General features: G+C 53.2%; 1 protein-coding gene across 1 annotated transcript in view; it reads right to left on the bottom strand.

The window, feature by feature from the left end:
* Window positions 1-7317: 7317 nt before the first annotated feature.
* The window catches only part of ADAM33 (ADAM metallopeptidase domain 33), a 32095-nt gene continuing 23879 nt past the window's right edge, over window positions 7318-15533 (bottom strand). The window contains exons 17-25 of the mRNA XM_054172270.1: window positions 15231-15308; window positions 13721-13829; window positions 13250-13400; window positions 12537-12627; window positions 12307-12309; window positions 11361-11606; window positions 10304-10467; window positions 9529-9546; window positions 7318-8150 (exon numbers count right to left, since the gene is read on the bottom strand). Of these exons, the coding sequence (XP_054028245.1) occupies window positions 8099-8150; window positions 9529-9546; window positions 10304-10467; window positions 11361-11606; window positions 12307-12309; window positions 12537-12627; window positions 13250-13400; window positions 13721-13829; window positions 15231-15308 (912 nt within the window). The 3' untranslated portion in view covers window positions 7318-8098. The remainder of the gene's footprint in view (window positions 8151-9528; window positions 9547-10303; window positions 10468-11360; window positions 11607-12306; window positions 12310-12536; window positions 12628-13249; window positions 13401-13720; window positions 13830-15230; window positions 15309-15533) is intronic.

The raw sequence follows: 15533 nt of genomic DNA on the forward strand, positions 1-15533 counted from the left end.
TGAAAAAAGCTGCAGGTGAAAATGTTTCCCTGGCTCCAGCAACAATGGATTCATGAGCAGAATTGGGATTTAAAGCTTGAGCCACACGCTTTAATCCACTCCCCCCCCTGCCCCCAAACCCTGCCAAATCTGCTTTCAGCAGGACCAGAGTGGAGGAGAGAAGAGGGGGCTGGGGAGGAGGTGTGCAGAGAAAGCTGCAGGGGAAATAGAAGAGCAGCCTGAGAAGGCTCTGGCATCCACTTAGCTTGAAAATGAGAAAGCAAGCAGCCTAAGACCAGCACAATTAGATCCTGAGCATCACAGACCTTTCCAAAACTGAAAGGCAGCAGGGGGAATTAATGGGCACAAATGCAAGCCAGTAATTAATTGATAAATGGCATTAGAGAGTTTCTAAAGAGGAAAATTCCAACGTGACTTATCTTCCCAAAGGCAGGAGACAATTTCTCGCTCCTTTCACCTTGCAGATAAGGGCAGAGCACAGAGATCTTTCAGTTCTGAGGCTTAAGAGGGCTCTGGAAGTGGAAGACAAAAAGAGGAAGGAGAAAGTCCCATGAGCTAGGAGAAACTACCCAGGGGGCTGCCACTGCCTGAGCTGCCCAAGCCAGAGAAGAGCAACCTGCAACTCTTCACCATCAAATAATTCATAGAATTATTAATTATTGATTGCTAATTCCTCCTGCAAGGGTGAGAGCAAAGTGAGGAGAGAACTGGGAGCAGGAAGGAGGTACATCCTGCTGCAAAGGCAATGGGGTTATACCTTGGAGGGAAGAGGGAGACCCAAGGGCTGGCCCACAGCTTTCTGCACAATGCCCCTTCATCTTCCTCACCAGGCAGTGGAGCAGAGCTGCAGCGTGGGGCCACTTCTGTTTGCTGCAGCTGCAACCTCCCAGCCAGCACCTCCAGCAAAGACAAAGCCCAGCTGTGGGCTCTCCATCCTACTGCTCCCACAGAAAGGTCTCCACTCCAGCCAAGATGCTCAAGCCAATGCCCCCCACAGCCAACCTGCAGGGTCTACAATCTCCTGAGGGTCTAAGTCAAGCAGCTTTGTCACCACAGGTGCCCAGCAATTCAGCAATGGCTTGTTTCAAGGCTGAATAAGTCTAATAATTGAGACACTTCCCTCCTGCCCTGCTAGGCACTTAATATTAACAACCACATTGAATCCCTAGGCAGGACTGACTGATAGATGGGAGCCCATAAATTTCAGTGTCCAAATGTAGATGTCTGTGCTCCTGCCACAGCCAGTGGAGAACAAAGGCTCCTGAAGTTAAGCCTCTTGTGCCATCTGAGATGCCCACAGGTATGCAAGACATCTGCCTTCTAGGAAGGGCTTCTTGTGATAGGACAAGAGGGAATGGATTGAAGCTTGAGGAGGGCAGATTAGACTGGAGATTAGGGAGAAATTCTTTACAGTGAGGGTGGGGAGACCTTGAGACAGGTTGCCCAGGGAGGTTGCTCCCTGGAGGTGTTTGAGTCCAGGTAGGATGAGCATCACAGGTGCTGGAATGAGATGATCTTTAAGGTCCCTTCCAGCCCAAACCATTCTGTGTCCTTGGCTTTCCCAACCCACACATCATCACTGATCCCATAAACTGGTGATGGTGAAGCAAGGCCTGTGACTGGAACTGCATCAAGGATTTGCCTCCTCCCAGAGCAGTTCCCCCCATTCCTAGTCGGTCTGGGCAGCAGGCAGAGAGAGAGCAGCTCAGCAGCTATTCATTCTTGTCAGGAAAATGGCTGTAATCTCCAGCCAACACATCAAACCAGTTCAGCAAAACCCTGCACAATTGCCATGAGCTGAACCAATAGCCCCCAGCCTCATCCCTGGAACAGGTCACCTGCTTAGCAAGGAAGAGCTGAAATCATTCCTTGGACACTTGTCCTTGTGATGGCTTTCCTGAACTCTGCCCACAGCAGAGACGTGGCCTTGACATTCTATTAAAACAAGAAGGCAGGGGAAGGGAGAAGGAGGGGTGAGCTGGGTGTCCTTGAGGTCATATAGCCTAACAAATCAGGGAGAAGCCATTAGCGCCGCGGGATGACAGGAGGCAAAGCCAGGCGGGGCGCTAAGCGCCTGGCCGGAGCCACCAGCCGCCCCCCGGGCTCTGCCAGCCTGTGGGGGCAGTGTGTAACCAGCAGGATCGTTACGCTGCTGCAAGCCAGCCAGCTCCTGCTTCCACCCCGGGCTCCGTTTTGCTGCTCAGCAGGGATCGAGGAGAGAAGGAAGAGTCCACCTGGCATCACGTCTCGCACAAAGTCTGCTGGCAGGAGAGTGTGACCAGCGGCTGGAGGGAGGCTGTCCTTCCCCTCTGCTATCGTGAGGCCACATCGGGAGTCCTACAGCCAGCTCTGGCCTCACCAGTCCAGTTCTGGATTCACCAGTTCAAGAGAGACAGGGAACTGCTGGAGAGAGTCCAGCAGAGGCTATAAAGCTGCTGAGGGGCTGGAGCATCTCTGTGAGGAGGAAAGGCTGAGAGCCCTGGGGCTGTGGAGGCTGGAGAAGAGCAGCCCCAGAGGGGAGCTGATCACTGCTCAGCAAGAGCTAAAAAGCAGGGGGCAAGAGGATGTGGCCAGACACTTTTCAGTGGTGCCCACTGGCAGGACAAGGGGCAATGGGCACAAACTAGGAGACACCTTCTTTGAGGGTGCTGGAGCACTGGACCAGGCTGCCCAAAAGATTTGTGGAGACTCCTCTGGAGTCTTTCAAAACTTGCCCTAACACAATCCTGGGCAATCTGCTCTGGGTGTCCCTGCTTTAGCAGGATCTCCTGGGGTCCCTTCCAATCCCAACCATTCTGTGAGACTGTGGGGGGAAAAAAAATCGTGCCAGGAATAATCTGAAACTCAAAGAATGATTGAACTTTGTCTTGCAGTTGTGGCTTTTTCTTCCTGGAAAGGGCAAGCAGGGGGAGGAAATTCAGCAAAATGAAGCAGAAGCAGGGAAACAAGTAATAATTGGGAAATTCACCTTTCTTTTCATGCCCAGGAGAAAACTGGGCTGCTTTTGCAAGCTGTGGCAGAATGGCTTTGCAGGTTGTACTCTTGACATTTAGTCACCCCAAGTCCAATGGAGACCAGGGACCTCCAGTAACATATTGCCCAGGTGGCATCTTTCCCTCTGTCCTGTGTGTTAGACCTGATGTATGCACTCAGTCCAGGTCCTGCCCTAGCAAATACATGTATGGCTGGAGGGCTTTGCACAGCAGGAGCAGTCTTGAAGGAGCCACCATGTAAGAGCAGCTCTGGAGACTCTATTTTAGTGCTCCCATGGTAGGTCCTGTTCTGCAGCTCTAAGCTCTGTCTTGCCCTTCCCCTTGGGTTTCCAACCCTCCTTCATGTTAGCAGAACCTTGCTGCAGCTCCAGCAGGGTAAATTCACACCTGCTAGAAGGCTAGTCCAAAGGCTGTACCAAGCTGATCCAGCTGGGAGTGGTACAGAAACAGGCTGCTCAGGGCAGTGGTGGAGTCCCCATCCCTGTGTAGATGTGGTGCTGAGGGCCATGGCTTAGTGGTGACCTGGCAGTGCTGGGTTAGTGGCTGGACTTGGTGATCTTAAAGGTCTCTTCCAAACAAAGCAGTTCTTTGATTCTGTGACTGTTCATGAAAGAAAGGAGCCTTGCAAGGGTGCCAGCATTTTCTTGTCCATCATACACACCACTGAGCACAAGTGAGTGGTCAGTTAAAGGAGACACTGGCACCAGGGACTCCTAATCTAGACATCCAAACATACCTCTTAGACCATTCCCACACTACTGTTGTCTATGATAACTTAAGGACTCTCTTCTTTTATCTTCTTCCTTCCTTTACCAACCATGGCCAGAAGCAGAAGGGCCAAAGAATGGACCATTCTTGGTTGAGGAGAGCCACAGAGATGAAATACATTCCTTCTGAGTCCCAAGAGCTGTGTCTGTGCTGCTGAACCGAGCAGTGGACTGAACTGCAGCCGCCCAGTTGTTAGCCCTCCCTGAGATGTTTGCCCTCAGCATGGAGCACTTTATGCTTCTTGCATGGGTCAGCCACTTATGTGGTCCATGAATCACCCCAGCAGACAGTTTGCTGATGGCCACTTTGTTCTGAAGCTAGGAGAATATAATAACGCAGCTGAAAACTGCTCTGTGCCATTGGCCTTGGGACCCTCAAAACGTTCCCGAGCACATTTTAATCTACGAGCAGACAGGACCACAGCTCCTTGCTCTGCAAGCCTGGGGATCACACAGTCCTCAGCCACTGGAGGTTCTTCAGACTGGAACAGCTTCTTCATTCATTTTTATGCAAACCCAATAAAGATGAAATTATCTCTTTATGACAAAAATGTCATCCTATATCCATTTCTTTAAAGCACCTTCGGGTACTAGGGTGGTGGTAATAGCACTAAACAGCCCTCTGTCCTTGGGTGAGTTCTCCAAGCAAGGACTCTCCACACAGGAAAGACTCCAGTCTGGAGAGGGCCACAACAATGATCTGAGGGCTGGAAGCCCTCTGCTGTGAGGCCAGGCTGAGAGAGTTGGGGTTGTTCAGCCTGGAGAAGACAAGGCTCCAGGGAGACCTTCTGGTGGCCTTTCACTGATGAAAGAGGCTGATAAGAAACCTGGGGAGAGACTTTTTATCAGGGCCTGTTGTGACAGGACAAGGGGTGATGGTTTAAACTAAAAGAGGGAGATTCAGAGCAGATAGAAGGAAGGCTTTTCACACTGAGTGTGGTGAGACCCTGGCCCAGGTTGCCCCAGAGAGGTGGGAGATGCCTCATCCCTGGAGCCATTCCAGGTCAGCTTGTTTGGGGCTTTGATCAGCCTGCTCCAGTTGCAGATGTCCGTGCTGGCTGCAGGGGGGTTGGACTGGATGAGCTTTAAAGGGCCCTTCCAACCCAAAATATCCTCTGCTTCTGTGATTTAAAACAGAAAGGAAAGTTGGAGGAGGGAGAGCTGCATCCTGCTTTGACACTGCTGGCACCAGTGCTCCATCTCCAAGCTGGCTTTGTACTTCACAGAGCTGGGACTTGAAAGACTTCACTTCTTGAAGAAATGCTTGGAAATTAGAGAGACAAGACACCAGCTTTAGGCACCACTTCAGTGCCAGCACTCAACAGGACCTCAGCCTTCAGCGTGTGTGCCTGTATAATAGACATTTATTTCTCTCCTTCTCCCCGTTTATGCAGAAGTTTCTGATGCACTGAATTAAAACCAAGCTGTGCTTTACACTTTGGGGGGTTGATGGGCCCATTCTTGGCTCCAAGGAGAGGACTATCAGCCCCTGAATGGCAGGAACGAGTGGAGAGAGCAGTCGCCTTCTGCCAAAGACAAATAAAGTGAGAGGAAAGCAGAAGCCTGGAAGATGATGAATGGTTCAAGCTCCTCTGCTGCAGGAGCCTCTTCATTAACTGCTTCACTGCCTTTTTATTTTCTTTATGTTTTTTCCCTTTGATTTGCTTGTTTCCTTTGGCTCTCTGCTTGCCTCTGTCTGCCTGCAGATCTCTGTGTGCCCAGCAGTGTGGTGTCTGCCTGCAGCTGTCTGGCCCCAGTTCGGGCAGCCGTGCCCTCCATCTCTCCCAGCCCAGGATGCAGCACTGAGGACAATAAAGAAGGTGCTGGGGTTTATGGGCTTACATCTCACGCCAGCAGTGCTGCCTCCCAGAGGGCACAGCCTGCCCGGTGTCAGGACACCCACTGCAAACCCAGCGCAGGCTCGGTGCACCTCAAGCTGCAGCCTCCAGGGAGGCAGAGAGGACACTTCTTGGCCCAAGATGACTTCCCTGGTGTGCTCCAGATAAGCACTCCTCTGACATGTCTGGATCTTGTTGGAAAATGGACATCAGATTAGCTGGACTAAAGAGATGGACCCATCTTGTCTTACAAGATGTTGCTGGGAATTGAAAGCCAGGTTGCTCTCTCTCCAGCACGTAGAGTGCAAAGCCATTTGATGTAGACATGTTCTCCTGAGCCAGCCAGCAGGTTGGTGTCTTCCCCATTTCAATGTCACAGACTCTGCCACATGGATAAAAGAGAAATGTGCACATGAAGGGATTGCTCAAACCACCAGTGAAGCACCAGCCTGAGCCTCTCAGCCTTCACTCAAGAGCTTGCACATGTCTCTGTCATCACGGCTCCAGGTCCTCCTTTACCTGACTGGAGTGGGGGGAAACCAGTAAGGCCCAGCTTCCCAGCTTCCCAGCAGACACAGCATCTTGTGGATGCTTTTGTGGCAAGGCCAATGTCAAAAATGCAGATGGACTAAAGCAGACTACAGACTCACCTCTGCTCACAAGACAGACGTGACTAGGAGTTGGGCTAAGCAGCAAGCACCCTGAAACCCCAAGGGGGTGAAGGTAGAAGTGGTCTGGTCCTCTGTCCCACACCCCCTCCCTCCAAGCCTTAGGGAGACTGAAAGACAAATTCAAGCAACAGCTGGGCCCATCATGCACATCCCAGAGCCCCAGGTTTCAGTGAAATGACTGAGACAGGAGCACCACCACAGAGACCTTTCTTTTTCCCCAGGCACATGCTGTCTGAGCAAGGCTGATAGCCAGGAAGGTGCCTTTGATGCTGAAGATGCAGCATGGTGAAGAGCTGCTGCTCAAGCCTGCAGTGGAAGCTCCACTGCAATGGACTCAAAGCTCAGGAGACTCCATCAGGGGCACTTGGTGACTTCATGCCCAGCTGAGGCTTTTAATGGGCTTGCAGGTGATGGGGCAGGGCAGAAAGAGCAAGGAGAAAAGCCGCTCTGGAAGAGCTGCTCCTCGGATGTGGCAGCAGCAATTTCAAGGCAGAGCAGAAGGTTTCATGGTCACCTGCTGCCACCTAGTGCCAGCTGGACAGCGCAGAGCCCTCCCCGGGCTCGGAACCGAGCCAGTGCCCAAGCCATGCCCATCTCACGGACCACAAGCCACGTCCTGACAGAAGGGACCAGCAGAGGCTAACAGAAGGGATTTCAAGGCTAGCAGAAGGGGTTCCAGTGGTGTTTGCACTGGTGGGGCGGCAGACTTTGGTGTCTGAAGGCTCAGGGAAGCTCTGAGCCAGAGAAGAGGCAGAGGAGCCAGGGGACAGTACAAAGCCTTTGTTTCGTTTGGGGACCTGACAGAGCCGCACGTCAAGTCACAGCAAAGCGGCACCGTATGGAACTGTGCAGGTCAACAGCACCTTTCATCTGAGGATTGTAAAGCCCTTTCAAGACATGAGTTTGTAAAACCTCACAACACCCCTGTGAGGTAGGTATGACCCCCCTGCTCTACAGAGGGGGGCACTGAGGCACAGAGAAATGCGGCGGCTTGGCCGAGGCAATGGGCAAGCCAATGACACAGGCAGGAGGACTTCCTGCTCTTGATCCCAGCTCGTGTGTTAGCAGCTCACAGAGCTTCTGCTGGGCTCACTCCATGAGCAGGGAACATGCAATGTTTATGGAGGGCTCCCAAGCCCCTTGAAAGCACCCTGGTAACCAGCTGCCACCAGCACTTCAGATGTTAAATGGCTTCCCAAACAGCTTCTCCTTCCAGGTACGGCCCCAGGACTGTCACTGCTTTGTCTTGTGCAGGCAGAGAAGAGGCCAGGAGGAGCCTGAGAACTTGGGTCCTTCATGGAAATGTCCCAGCACTGTATGGCACAGTCCAAACTGGCAACCATTTATCTCTCATGGCAGGTGTCTCCCCGGAGGCAACAGCCAACATTGAACTCTGGTGGTGGGGTCTCACCAGGCCTGGAGGAGGAGGTAGCTAGAAGGATATTACCTGGCTTTCACTGCCACTGTCAGTGTTGGATGTTCTCCTGACCCCACATCACCCCAGCCCATGTGCAATGTCAAGAGGAAAGTAGAGCTGGGGGGATAAACTGGCAAGGAAATGCTGCCAGGACCTGTGGTGGAGTCTCCGTCATGGTCACCCCACCACCAGCCCACCCCAACTCTTTGTTATGTCATGGTACCAATTGCCCTTCTCCTCCCCCCCACCACTGCAGTTTTTGTGCTGAAAACATCATCTGTCTTATAAAAATAGTCCTCTGGTATCAAAAGGCAAATAAAACAAGAGAGGAACAAAAGACCCCTGTGGCCAGCAGCAGTGCAAATCAGGAGAGCCAGCTCAGGAAGGATGGGCTTAAGGTGTCCTTGGTTTGTCACTTCTTCAAGGGGAAGGAGCTTGACTGGACTTTGATGGCTGGGACTGGCCTGAAGCAAGAAGAAAAAGAAAGGGGCAACTCATCTGAGTGCAGAGACCAAGCATCTACCACCTCCACCACAACCACCCTTCCACAGCTCAGAGGAGACAGACCAGTCACTGTCCCTGAGACCAGAGGGCACCAGTGCCTGGCATGGCCACCCATGGCATGTCCTCTCTCAAATACAACCCCAAACTATTGCTTTGTACCCACTGTGGGGTACAAAGCAGAGGAGTGGGATCAGATGATCCCCAGGGGTCCTTCCAGCCCCTCGCCATGCTGGGATCCTGCAGTTCTGAGGTGGTTGTCTTTGAGGTACCCTCAGAACCCTGACAGGATGCAGAGTCCACCAAAGCCTGGGGTGGCACTGGGCAGCAGCAAGCAGTGAGAACTGTGAGCCCACCAACTGTGAGCACCACGTCCCCCAAAGGGGTTACTGCTCTCAGCCTCCCCAAAGCAGCCAGGGAGACTCATGCACTACCAAGAGATGTCACCAAATCAGCCAACCCCCCTACAGACCCCAGAGGCCATCTGGGCATTATGAAATCTCTCATCTCATCCATCTAGGGAACAAAACCCTTCCCTGGCACTCTCTTACCATGCTGGTGGTGTCAAGTGACTAATCCAGACCAGAATATGGGCACATCCTGCTCCCTGGCACAAGTCTGGCCAGCCACGGGCATCATTTCAAGAGAGGATGGCCAGGGACTGCTCCTGGTGGGCAGCAAGGACTAAACTAGGGCCATCTGGAGAGGGAGCTGAGCTTGGCTGCTGGGGTGTGCCAAATCTTTCTCTTTAGAGACTACAGGCTTGGCTTTAGCTACTGGATGAGATGAGCTACAGGGATTGAGCTGTGCTGAGAAATTCAGGGCCATGTTCAGCCTCTTTGTGGTGGCAACTACAAAGGTGTAAGAACCTGAAACAACCCAAGAAGATCAAAGCTGTAATTAGCAAAACAGACCAGCTGGGGATGAGGGCCAGCTTCAGACCACCATGGTGCCATCTCTCCACGGCTGGCCAGGGCCCACAAGCCAGGCTAGCAGGAGTGGATGGAAGCACAATGCCCTGAGGCTCCACTAACCTTCTTCCAGAGGATTTAGCAGCATAGCAAGAGCTGAAAGTAGCAGTGACACTGTCCAGGACTTGGACTGAACCTCTCAGCTCCAAACTGGGGAGCCCATGTCCTCCATTCCCTTGGACACAGGTGCCCAAGCCCTGCAATTGCTTGGCTCCCCAGAAGGTCTACATCCTGCTCATCTAAGAGCCTCTGGGAAGGGTGACACTGAATCCTGTCTCCTGGATCTCATCCCAGTGCTTCACCAAAGGCCATCCCCTCACAAGCACCAAAGATCATCCCACCACAGCCCTGCATGGTGTCTGTGACTCACCTTTGAGGTGGCATTGGTCTGTAGGAAGGAAAGATAGAGCATCAGTGTCCATCCCATCATTCCACTGTCCCCTTGCAGCTCACCAAGAGCTCCCTCTGTGATGTGGGGCATGGGGCCATATGTACCCACCAAAGGATGGCATCTCCTTTAACCTGTAAGGACCTTACAAGACCCAAAGTGCCAACCTTGGTCACTGCTGGTCAATCTTGGCCAAACCCCATGGGCTCCTGGCAGGTGAAGGCATGGCTGCAGACCCCAGACACCCCCAGGACCCTCACTCAGCTGGGCAGGCTCTTCCCCTGCACCATGCAAGAGGGAGCATGGGCACAAGCTTATGTGTTATGTTTTAGGCTCCCCACCTGAACAAATACTTTGGTCATGGTTGTTCCCTAGGTTGTAGCATTTGGGACATCTTATTTCCTTCTACATCCTGCTGCTGCCCCTGCATGCCCATGCCCAAGATCCCTGACACCCTGCAAGTCAGCTGCCTCCAAGCTGCTGGGCTTCAAACTTCCCTGCAGCTGCAGCAGCAGGTCCACACCTGCACACCACAGAGCATTCCTCCTGCTGCTCAGCAGCCAGCCTGACATGCACACACCAGCCACACCAGGGAGGAGCAGGAGAAACCAAGGTCATAGTGAAGCCACCACAGCAAGCAGAACAGAGCACAGCACAGTGACAGCTGGCATGTCCCACCCAAACGTGACACACAGGTCACCAAGCTGTGTCCACCTGCAGGAGCCCAGGAGACAGCTCAGCTCCTCTCTCCACTTACTTTGATAGCCTGGTGGGGTGGCTCATGGCACTTGTACTGGATGCCTTGAAGTTGGTAGGAGGGACCATGACCAGCAAGGTCTGTCCATGTGCAGCAGGCAGCTCTTTGGCCAGAAGAGGACTTCCAGGAAGCGGTCGCCGGGGAGGCTGATGCTTTGGGACAATCTGGGACACATAGGATAGGATAGGATAGGATAGGATAGGATAGGATAGGATAGGATAGGATAGGATAGGATAGGATAGGATAGGATAGAATAGAATAGAATAGAATAGAATAGAATAGAATAGAATGGAATGGAATGGAATGGAATGGAATGGAATGGAATGGAATGGAATGGAATAGAATAGAATAGAATAGAATAGAATAGAATAGAATAGAATAGAATAGAATAGAATAGAATAGAATAGAATTAACCAGGTTGCAAAAGACTTTCAAGATCATCGAGCCCAACCTATCACCCAACACCATCTGACCAACTCAACCATGGCACCAAGTGCCTCAGCCAGTCTCTTCCTAAACACCTCCAGTGATGGTGACTCCACCACCTCCCTGGGCAGCACATCCCAATGGCCAATCTCTCTTTCTATGAAGAACTTCTTCCTAACATCCAGCCTAAACCTGCCCTGGCACAGCTTGAGACTGTGTCCTCTTGTTCTGGTGCTGCTTGCCTGGGAGAAGAGGCTAATCCCCACCTGGCTACAACCTCCCTTCAGGTAGTTGTAGATGGCCATAAGGTCTGCCCTGAGCCTCCTCTTCTGCAGGCTAAGCAACCCCAGCTCCCTCAGCCTCACATCATCCTTAGAGGAACATCCAGACACCTCCTACTAACCTCTCTCCTCTGCTGCAGAGCTGAGAGCCCTCAAAACAAGCAGCAATAACACCCAAACGACCTTAAAATCTTATCTAATGAGCTTTCTTCACCACTGAGACAGACTCATCTCTCAGGATGCTGTGACAGCTCCTCAATAGTGCCCAACCCAGAAGATGCACAGGCAGCCAGCCCCCAGGGAATGTGTCTGGGTGTGGAAGGGAAGCACAGCCAGGCAGCAGAGCTCACCAGTGGGGTCCTCACAGGGCTGCAGGGAAGAGGTTTCTTCGGAGGCGGCAGCTTAGCCTGGGAGACCACCGCTTTGGTGGGGACCAGGGGAGACTTGCTGACTGGTGGGGGTGGCCTGGCAGGCTTGGGGTCTCTTGGGCGTGGAGGGATGGAGTGGGGAGCCGGGCGAAGAGGGTGGACGACGTTGACAGGCTGGGAGCCGGGCTGGGCAGCGCTGGGTTTGGGGGGGAACGCGGCGTGCGTTGCCTGCAGGGACGAGAGAGGCATGGAGCAAAACCTTCAGTGTGCTTTGCTGGGTGCTGAAGAGAGGATGTCCCCTCGAGGCCTGGGTGCCAGGGAGTCACAGGAGGAGCTCTGGGTAGCTATTCCACTTTCTGGGACCACCGCTTTTCCCACCCCACCCACAGGCTGAAGGTGTTTGCTCCTCATTAAGCACACCGGAGCACACAGGGATGGGAAAGGTGCTGGGTTCAGGAGCTCTGGACCAGCTCTGGTTGCCACCAGACTGAATTTCAGAGATGGGAGGTATCATCCTCTCTACCCTGCTTTCAGCCATGGTGGCTATGCCCAACCCCCCTGAATTGTTCCTCAATTCCAGCCTGGGCTTACCCATGCCTAGGTCACCAGAGCTGACAGCCAGCAGCAGGAGCCTCTGCTAGCCCAGACACCCAGCACAGAGCCCCTGCCAAGCCTGGCCATGGTGATTTTATGTAGTAAAGCCCTTCTCTCACTGTTTTATGAGAGGTTTCTGGCAATCACTGGGGTCTTTCTGAGCAGGTAGAGCTCAACAGACTCCCTTCCAGGAGGGATGTATACTACCAACCAAGAGCCCACAGTGCAGACACAACCACCAGCATGAAGCACCAGCTGCTTGCCCAGTGGCTAGAGGGAGATGTTCCTGAACATGAGGAAAATCTTTGCTGTGAGGGTGCTGGAGCCCTGGAACAGGCTGTCCAGAGAGGTTGTGGAGTCTCCTGCTCTGGAGAGATTCCAAACCCACCTGGACATTGTGATCCTGGGCAACCTGTTCTGGGTGTCCCTGCTTTAGCAGCGGGGTTGGACTGGATGATCCCCAGAGGTCCTTTCCAACCCCCACCATGGTGTGATTCTGTGATGTGATCACCCACACGTATCCAGGCCCCAGGGGAGGGAAAGCAAAGGTGAGTTATTACTTACCTTGCCAGTGTGGCTGGAGGTGGAAATGTTCCTCAGGGTGAAAGCAGCTTTGGGAGGGCCACCAGCTGACTTCCGACCGACGGTTTTGCTCCTGCCCAGGATCACAAAGGCAAATCAGAGATGGCTAAGAGACAGCAACCATTTTTGCAACAGCTGCTTCACAGAATGCTGCACATCAGCAGGATCCTGCCTCTGCTAACAGCTTGCTAACAGCCAGTGCTGGCTGAGCAGGCGTGACAAGTCTGTCTGGAGATAATGAGGGTAATGAAGGAGGTTGGTTGGGTCTGGGTTGCCTCTCTCTTTTTTTAACTGAGATTATTATTGCAGGGGCTCTGAAATCCTGAGGAAATTGCAGGGAACATAATGTGAATATCCAAACTCAGCGCTGCCTTAGAGCCCTTCCAGCTCTTGCAGCCTGCTAGGAGCAGAGCACAGGAAAGCTCCCCGGTACAAGGCCACCTTCATCACCACTCTTTTCAGCTGTCCTGTCCAACTGATCATTGCTGTACTCTGCTCAGGGGATTGCTGAGAGCCTTAGATTGCCCCAGGAGAGAGCTCTTCACATCTGAGCCAGGTCTCACATCAGTTTGAAACAGACCCTGTGCACTACCAGCTCCCCCACAACTGTTCCTACCAGGCCAGTGGCAAGAAAAGAAGGTGCCAGGGTTTCACTGGGTCCTCAAGAGAGCAGGGATCTAGGGTGCATCACCCACCTGTATGTCTCCTGGGTCCTCCTCCTTATCTCCTTTATCCATTTGTTCAGCAAGGAGTTCTCCCGCCGGTACCAAAAGTAGATGATCATCCCCAGGGTGGGGAGGAAGAACAGGAAGATGACCAGAAGGGTTATTAAGATGACTCCATGAGCTGGGAGGGAAAGCACAGAGATGAGTGCAGGGCTGGGAGAGCCAGCAGGCTCAGTCTGCACTCACCCATCCCCGGTCACCCAGGCTAGAGACATCATTGCTGATCATAGCTCCAGAGGGGGAGCAGTACCGTCCAGTGGCCTTAGACTAGAACAGGTGGCCACCAAGCAACCAGATGGGGCCACAGGCTCTGAGTCTGCCTGAATGGACCCAACCCAGAACACCTGGGAGAAGAGCTGTCAGCAGCTTTATCTCTCCATCTCCCCTTCTGCTGTCATGGCTGCAGCCCCCCCAGGCCCCGGACAAGCAGTCAGGACTCACTGTCGCGCTGCACAGGACCGCTGTCCACACTGCCCCCCAGCCCTGGCTTCTCACAGTAGGGAGGAGCCCAGCCAGCATCACAGTGGCAGTTCTTGTTGCTGTTGCAGACCTGCAGAGAGAGAAAGAGTTGGAGACCTCAAGGGATATATGGAAATGATGGTCTGTACTGTGGGGATGAGAGCAGCTAGCCAGTGGCAGCAGTCCAGGCTGAAGGAGCTCAAGCCCTGCCACGATTCATCCCTTGACCATCAGCTGGGCTGTGTCTCTGTACCTTCCAATCTATGAATGCAGTCACAGCACCATGGCATGGCTTGGGCTGGAAGGAACTTCTAAAGGTCATCCAGTCCAACCCCCTGCAGTCAGCAGGGACACCTGCAAATAGAGCAGGTTGCTCACAGCCCCAGACAACCTGATGCTGAGCACTTGCAGTCATGGGGCATCCTCAGGTTCTCTGGGAAACATGTTCAGGGTCTCACCACCCTCACTATGTAACATTTCTTCCCTCTCTCCAGCCTAAATCTCCCTCTTTGAGTTTCAAACCATCACCCCTTGTCCTGTCACAACAGGCTCTGATAAAAAGTCTGTCCCCAGCTTTCTGATCAGCCCTTCAAGCACTGAGAGGCCACCAGAAAGTCTCCCTGGAGCCTTCTCCAGGCTCAACAACCCCAGCTCTCCAGCCTGGCCTCCTCTGGTCTGCTCCAACAGGTCCCTGTCTGTGCTGAGGACTCCAGAGCTGGCTCCAGCACTGCAGAGCAGAGGGGCAGAATCCCCTCCCTGCCCCTGCTGCCCACACTGCTGGGGATCAGCCCATGCCGTGGCTGGCTGTGGGCTGAAAGTGCACAGTGCCAGCTCATGCCCAGCTTTTCACCCCCCAGCACCCCAATGCAGGGAGCTATTTTATTGCTCATACTTTTCTTTTTCTCCTCTTTGCAGAGCCCTTGAGACAAGTACCTTACACCCTCAGTTCCCACAGTGCTCACCCAGACAAGCCCGATGCCCTTAAAACTTCTAGGCCAGAAGTTTGTCCAACCTCTTCCCCTTGGGAACTTCCCATTTAAACCAAAGCATGGCTGTTGCCTCATCTGACACAGCTCTGCATCCTGCAGAGGTCAAAGCCTTGTGGCCTTTAAGCTTTGGCTAAGGGTGGTTCCTGCTGCTCACTGAACCACTGCCCTGCCTTGTTGCAGTCCCGGTTGTGTTTCCGACTCTTCCTTTGCTCTCAGAGGGAGCAGGCACCTGCTCTGAGTAACAAACACTCTCCAGTTCAAACTGGACCCTGATCCAAATTTTACAGCTGGTCCTTACATCACAAGTGATCTTATTGCTCTGAGCTGGGAAATGGGGACCCAGCGACCTCAGCTCGGTCTCGCCCATCGCTGACGCACCAGTGAGCTATGGAAAGCAGGTGCCCACTGTGTTGCAAGGCTCTTCCCCACGGGAGGCACTTGGTTTTGCTTAAGAACCTGTGCTCATCTCAAGAGCTTCCTCTAGGGCTCAGGCAGTGACTCACCCCGTGGCCATTGCACTGGGAAACACACTTCTCCAGCTCAAAGAGGGAGGCGTTCTGGCAGCGCCGGTCCTTGCAAACCTGAGAGAGCCAAGAGCCTGAGATTAGAGCAAGAGGAGAGACAGGGGCGGGGGCTTCAGAGATCCTAGAATCATGGCATGGTTTGGGTTGGAAGTCATCCAGCCCAACCCCCTGCAGCAACAGGGACAACTAGAGCAGGTTGCTCACAGCCCCAAACAGCCTAATGTGGAATGGTTCTAGGGATGGGCTTCTACCACCTCTCCAAGCAGCCAGGGCCAGGGTCTC

The sequence above is a fragment of the Dryobates pubescens genome, chromosome 23 (assembly GCF_014839835.1).
Source record: "Dryobates pubescens isolate bDryPub1 chromosome 23, bDryPub1.pri, whole genome shotgun sequence".
In the NCBI taxonomy this organism is placed as follows: Eukaryota; Metazoa; Chordata; class Aves; order Piciformes; family Picidae; genus Dryobates; species Dryobates pubescens.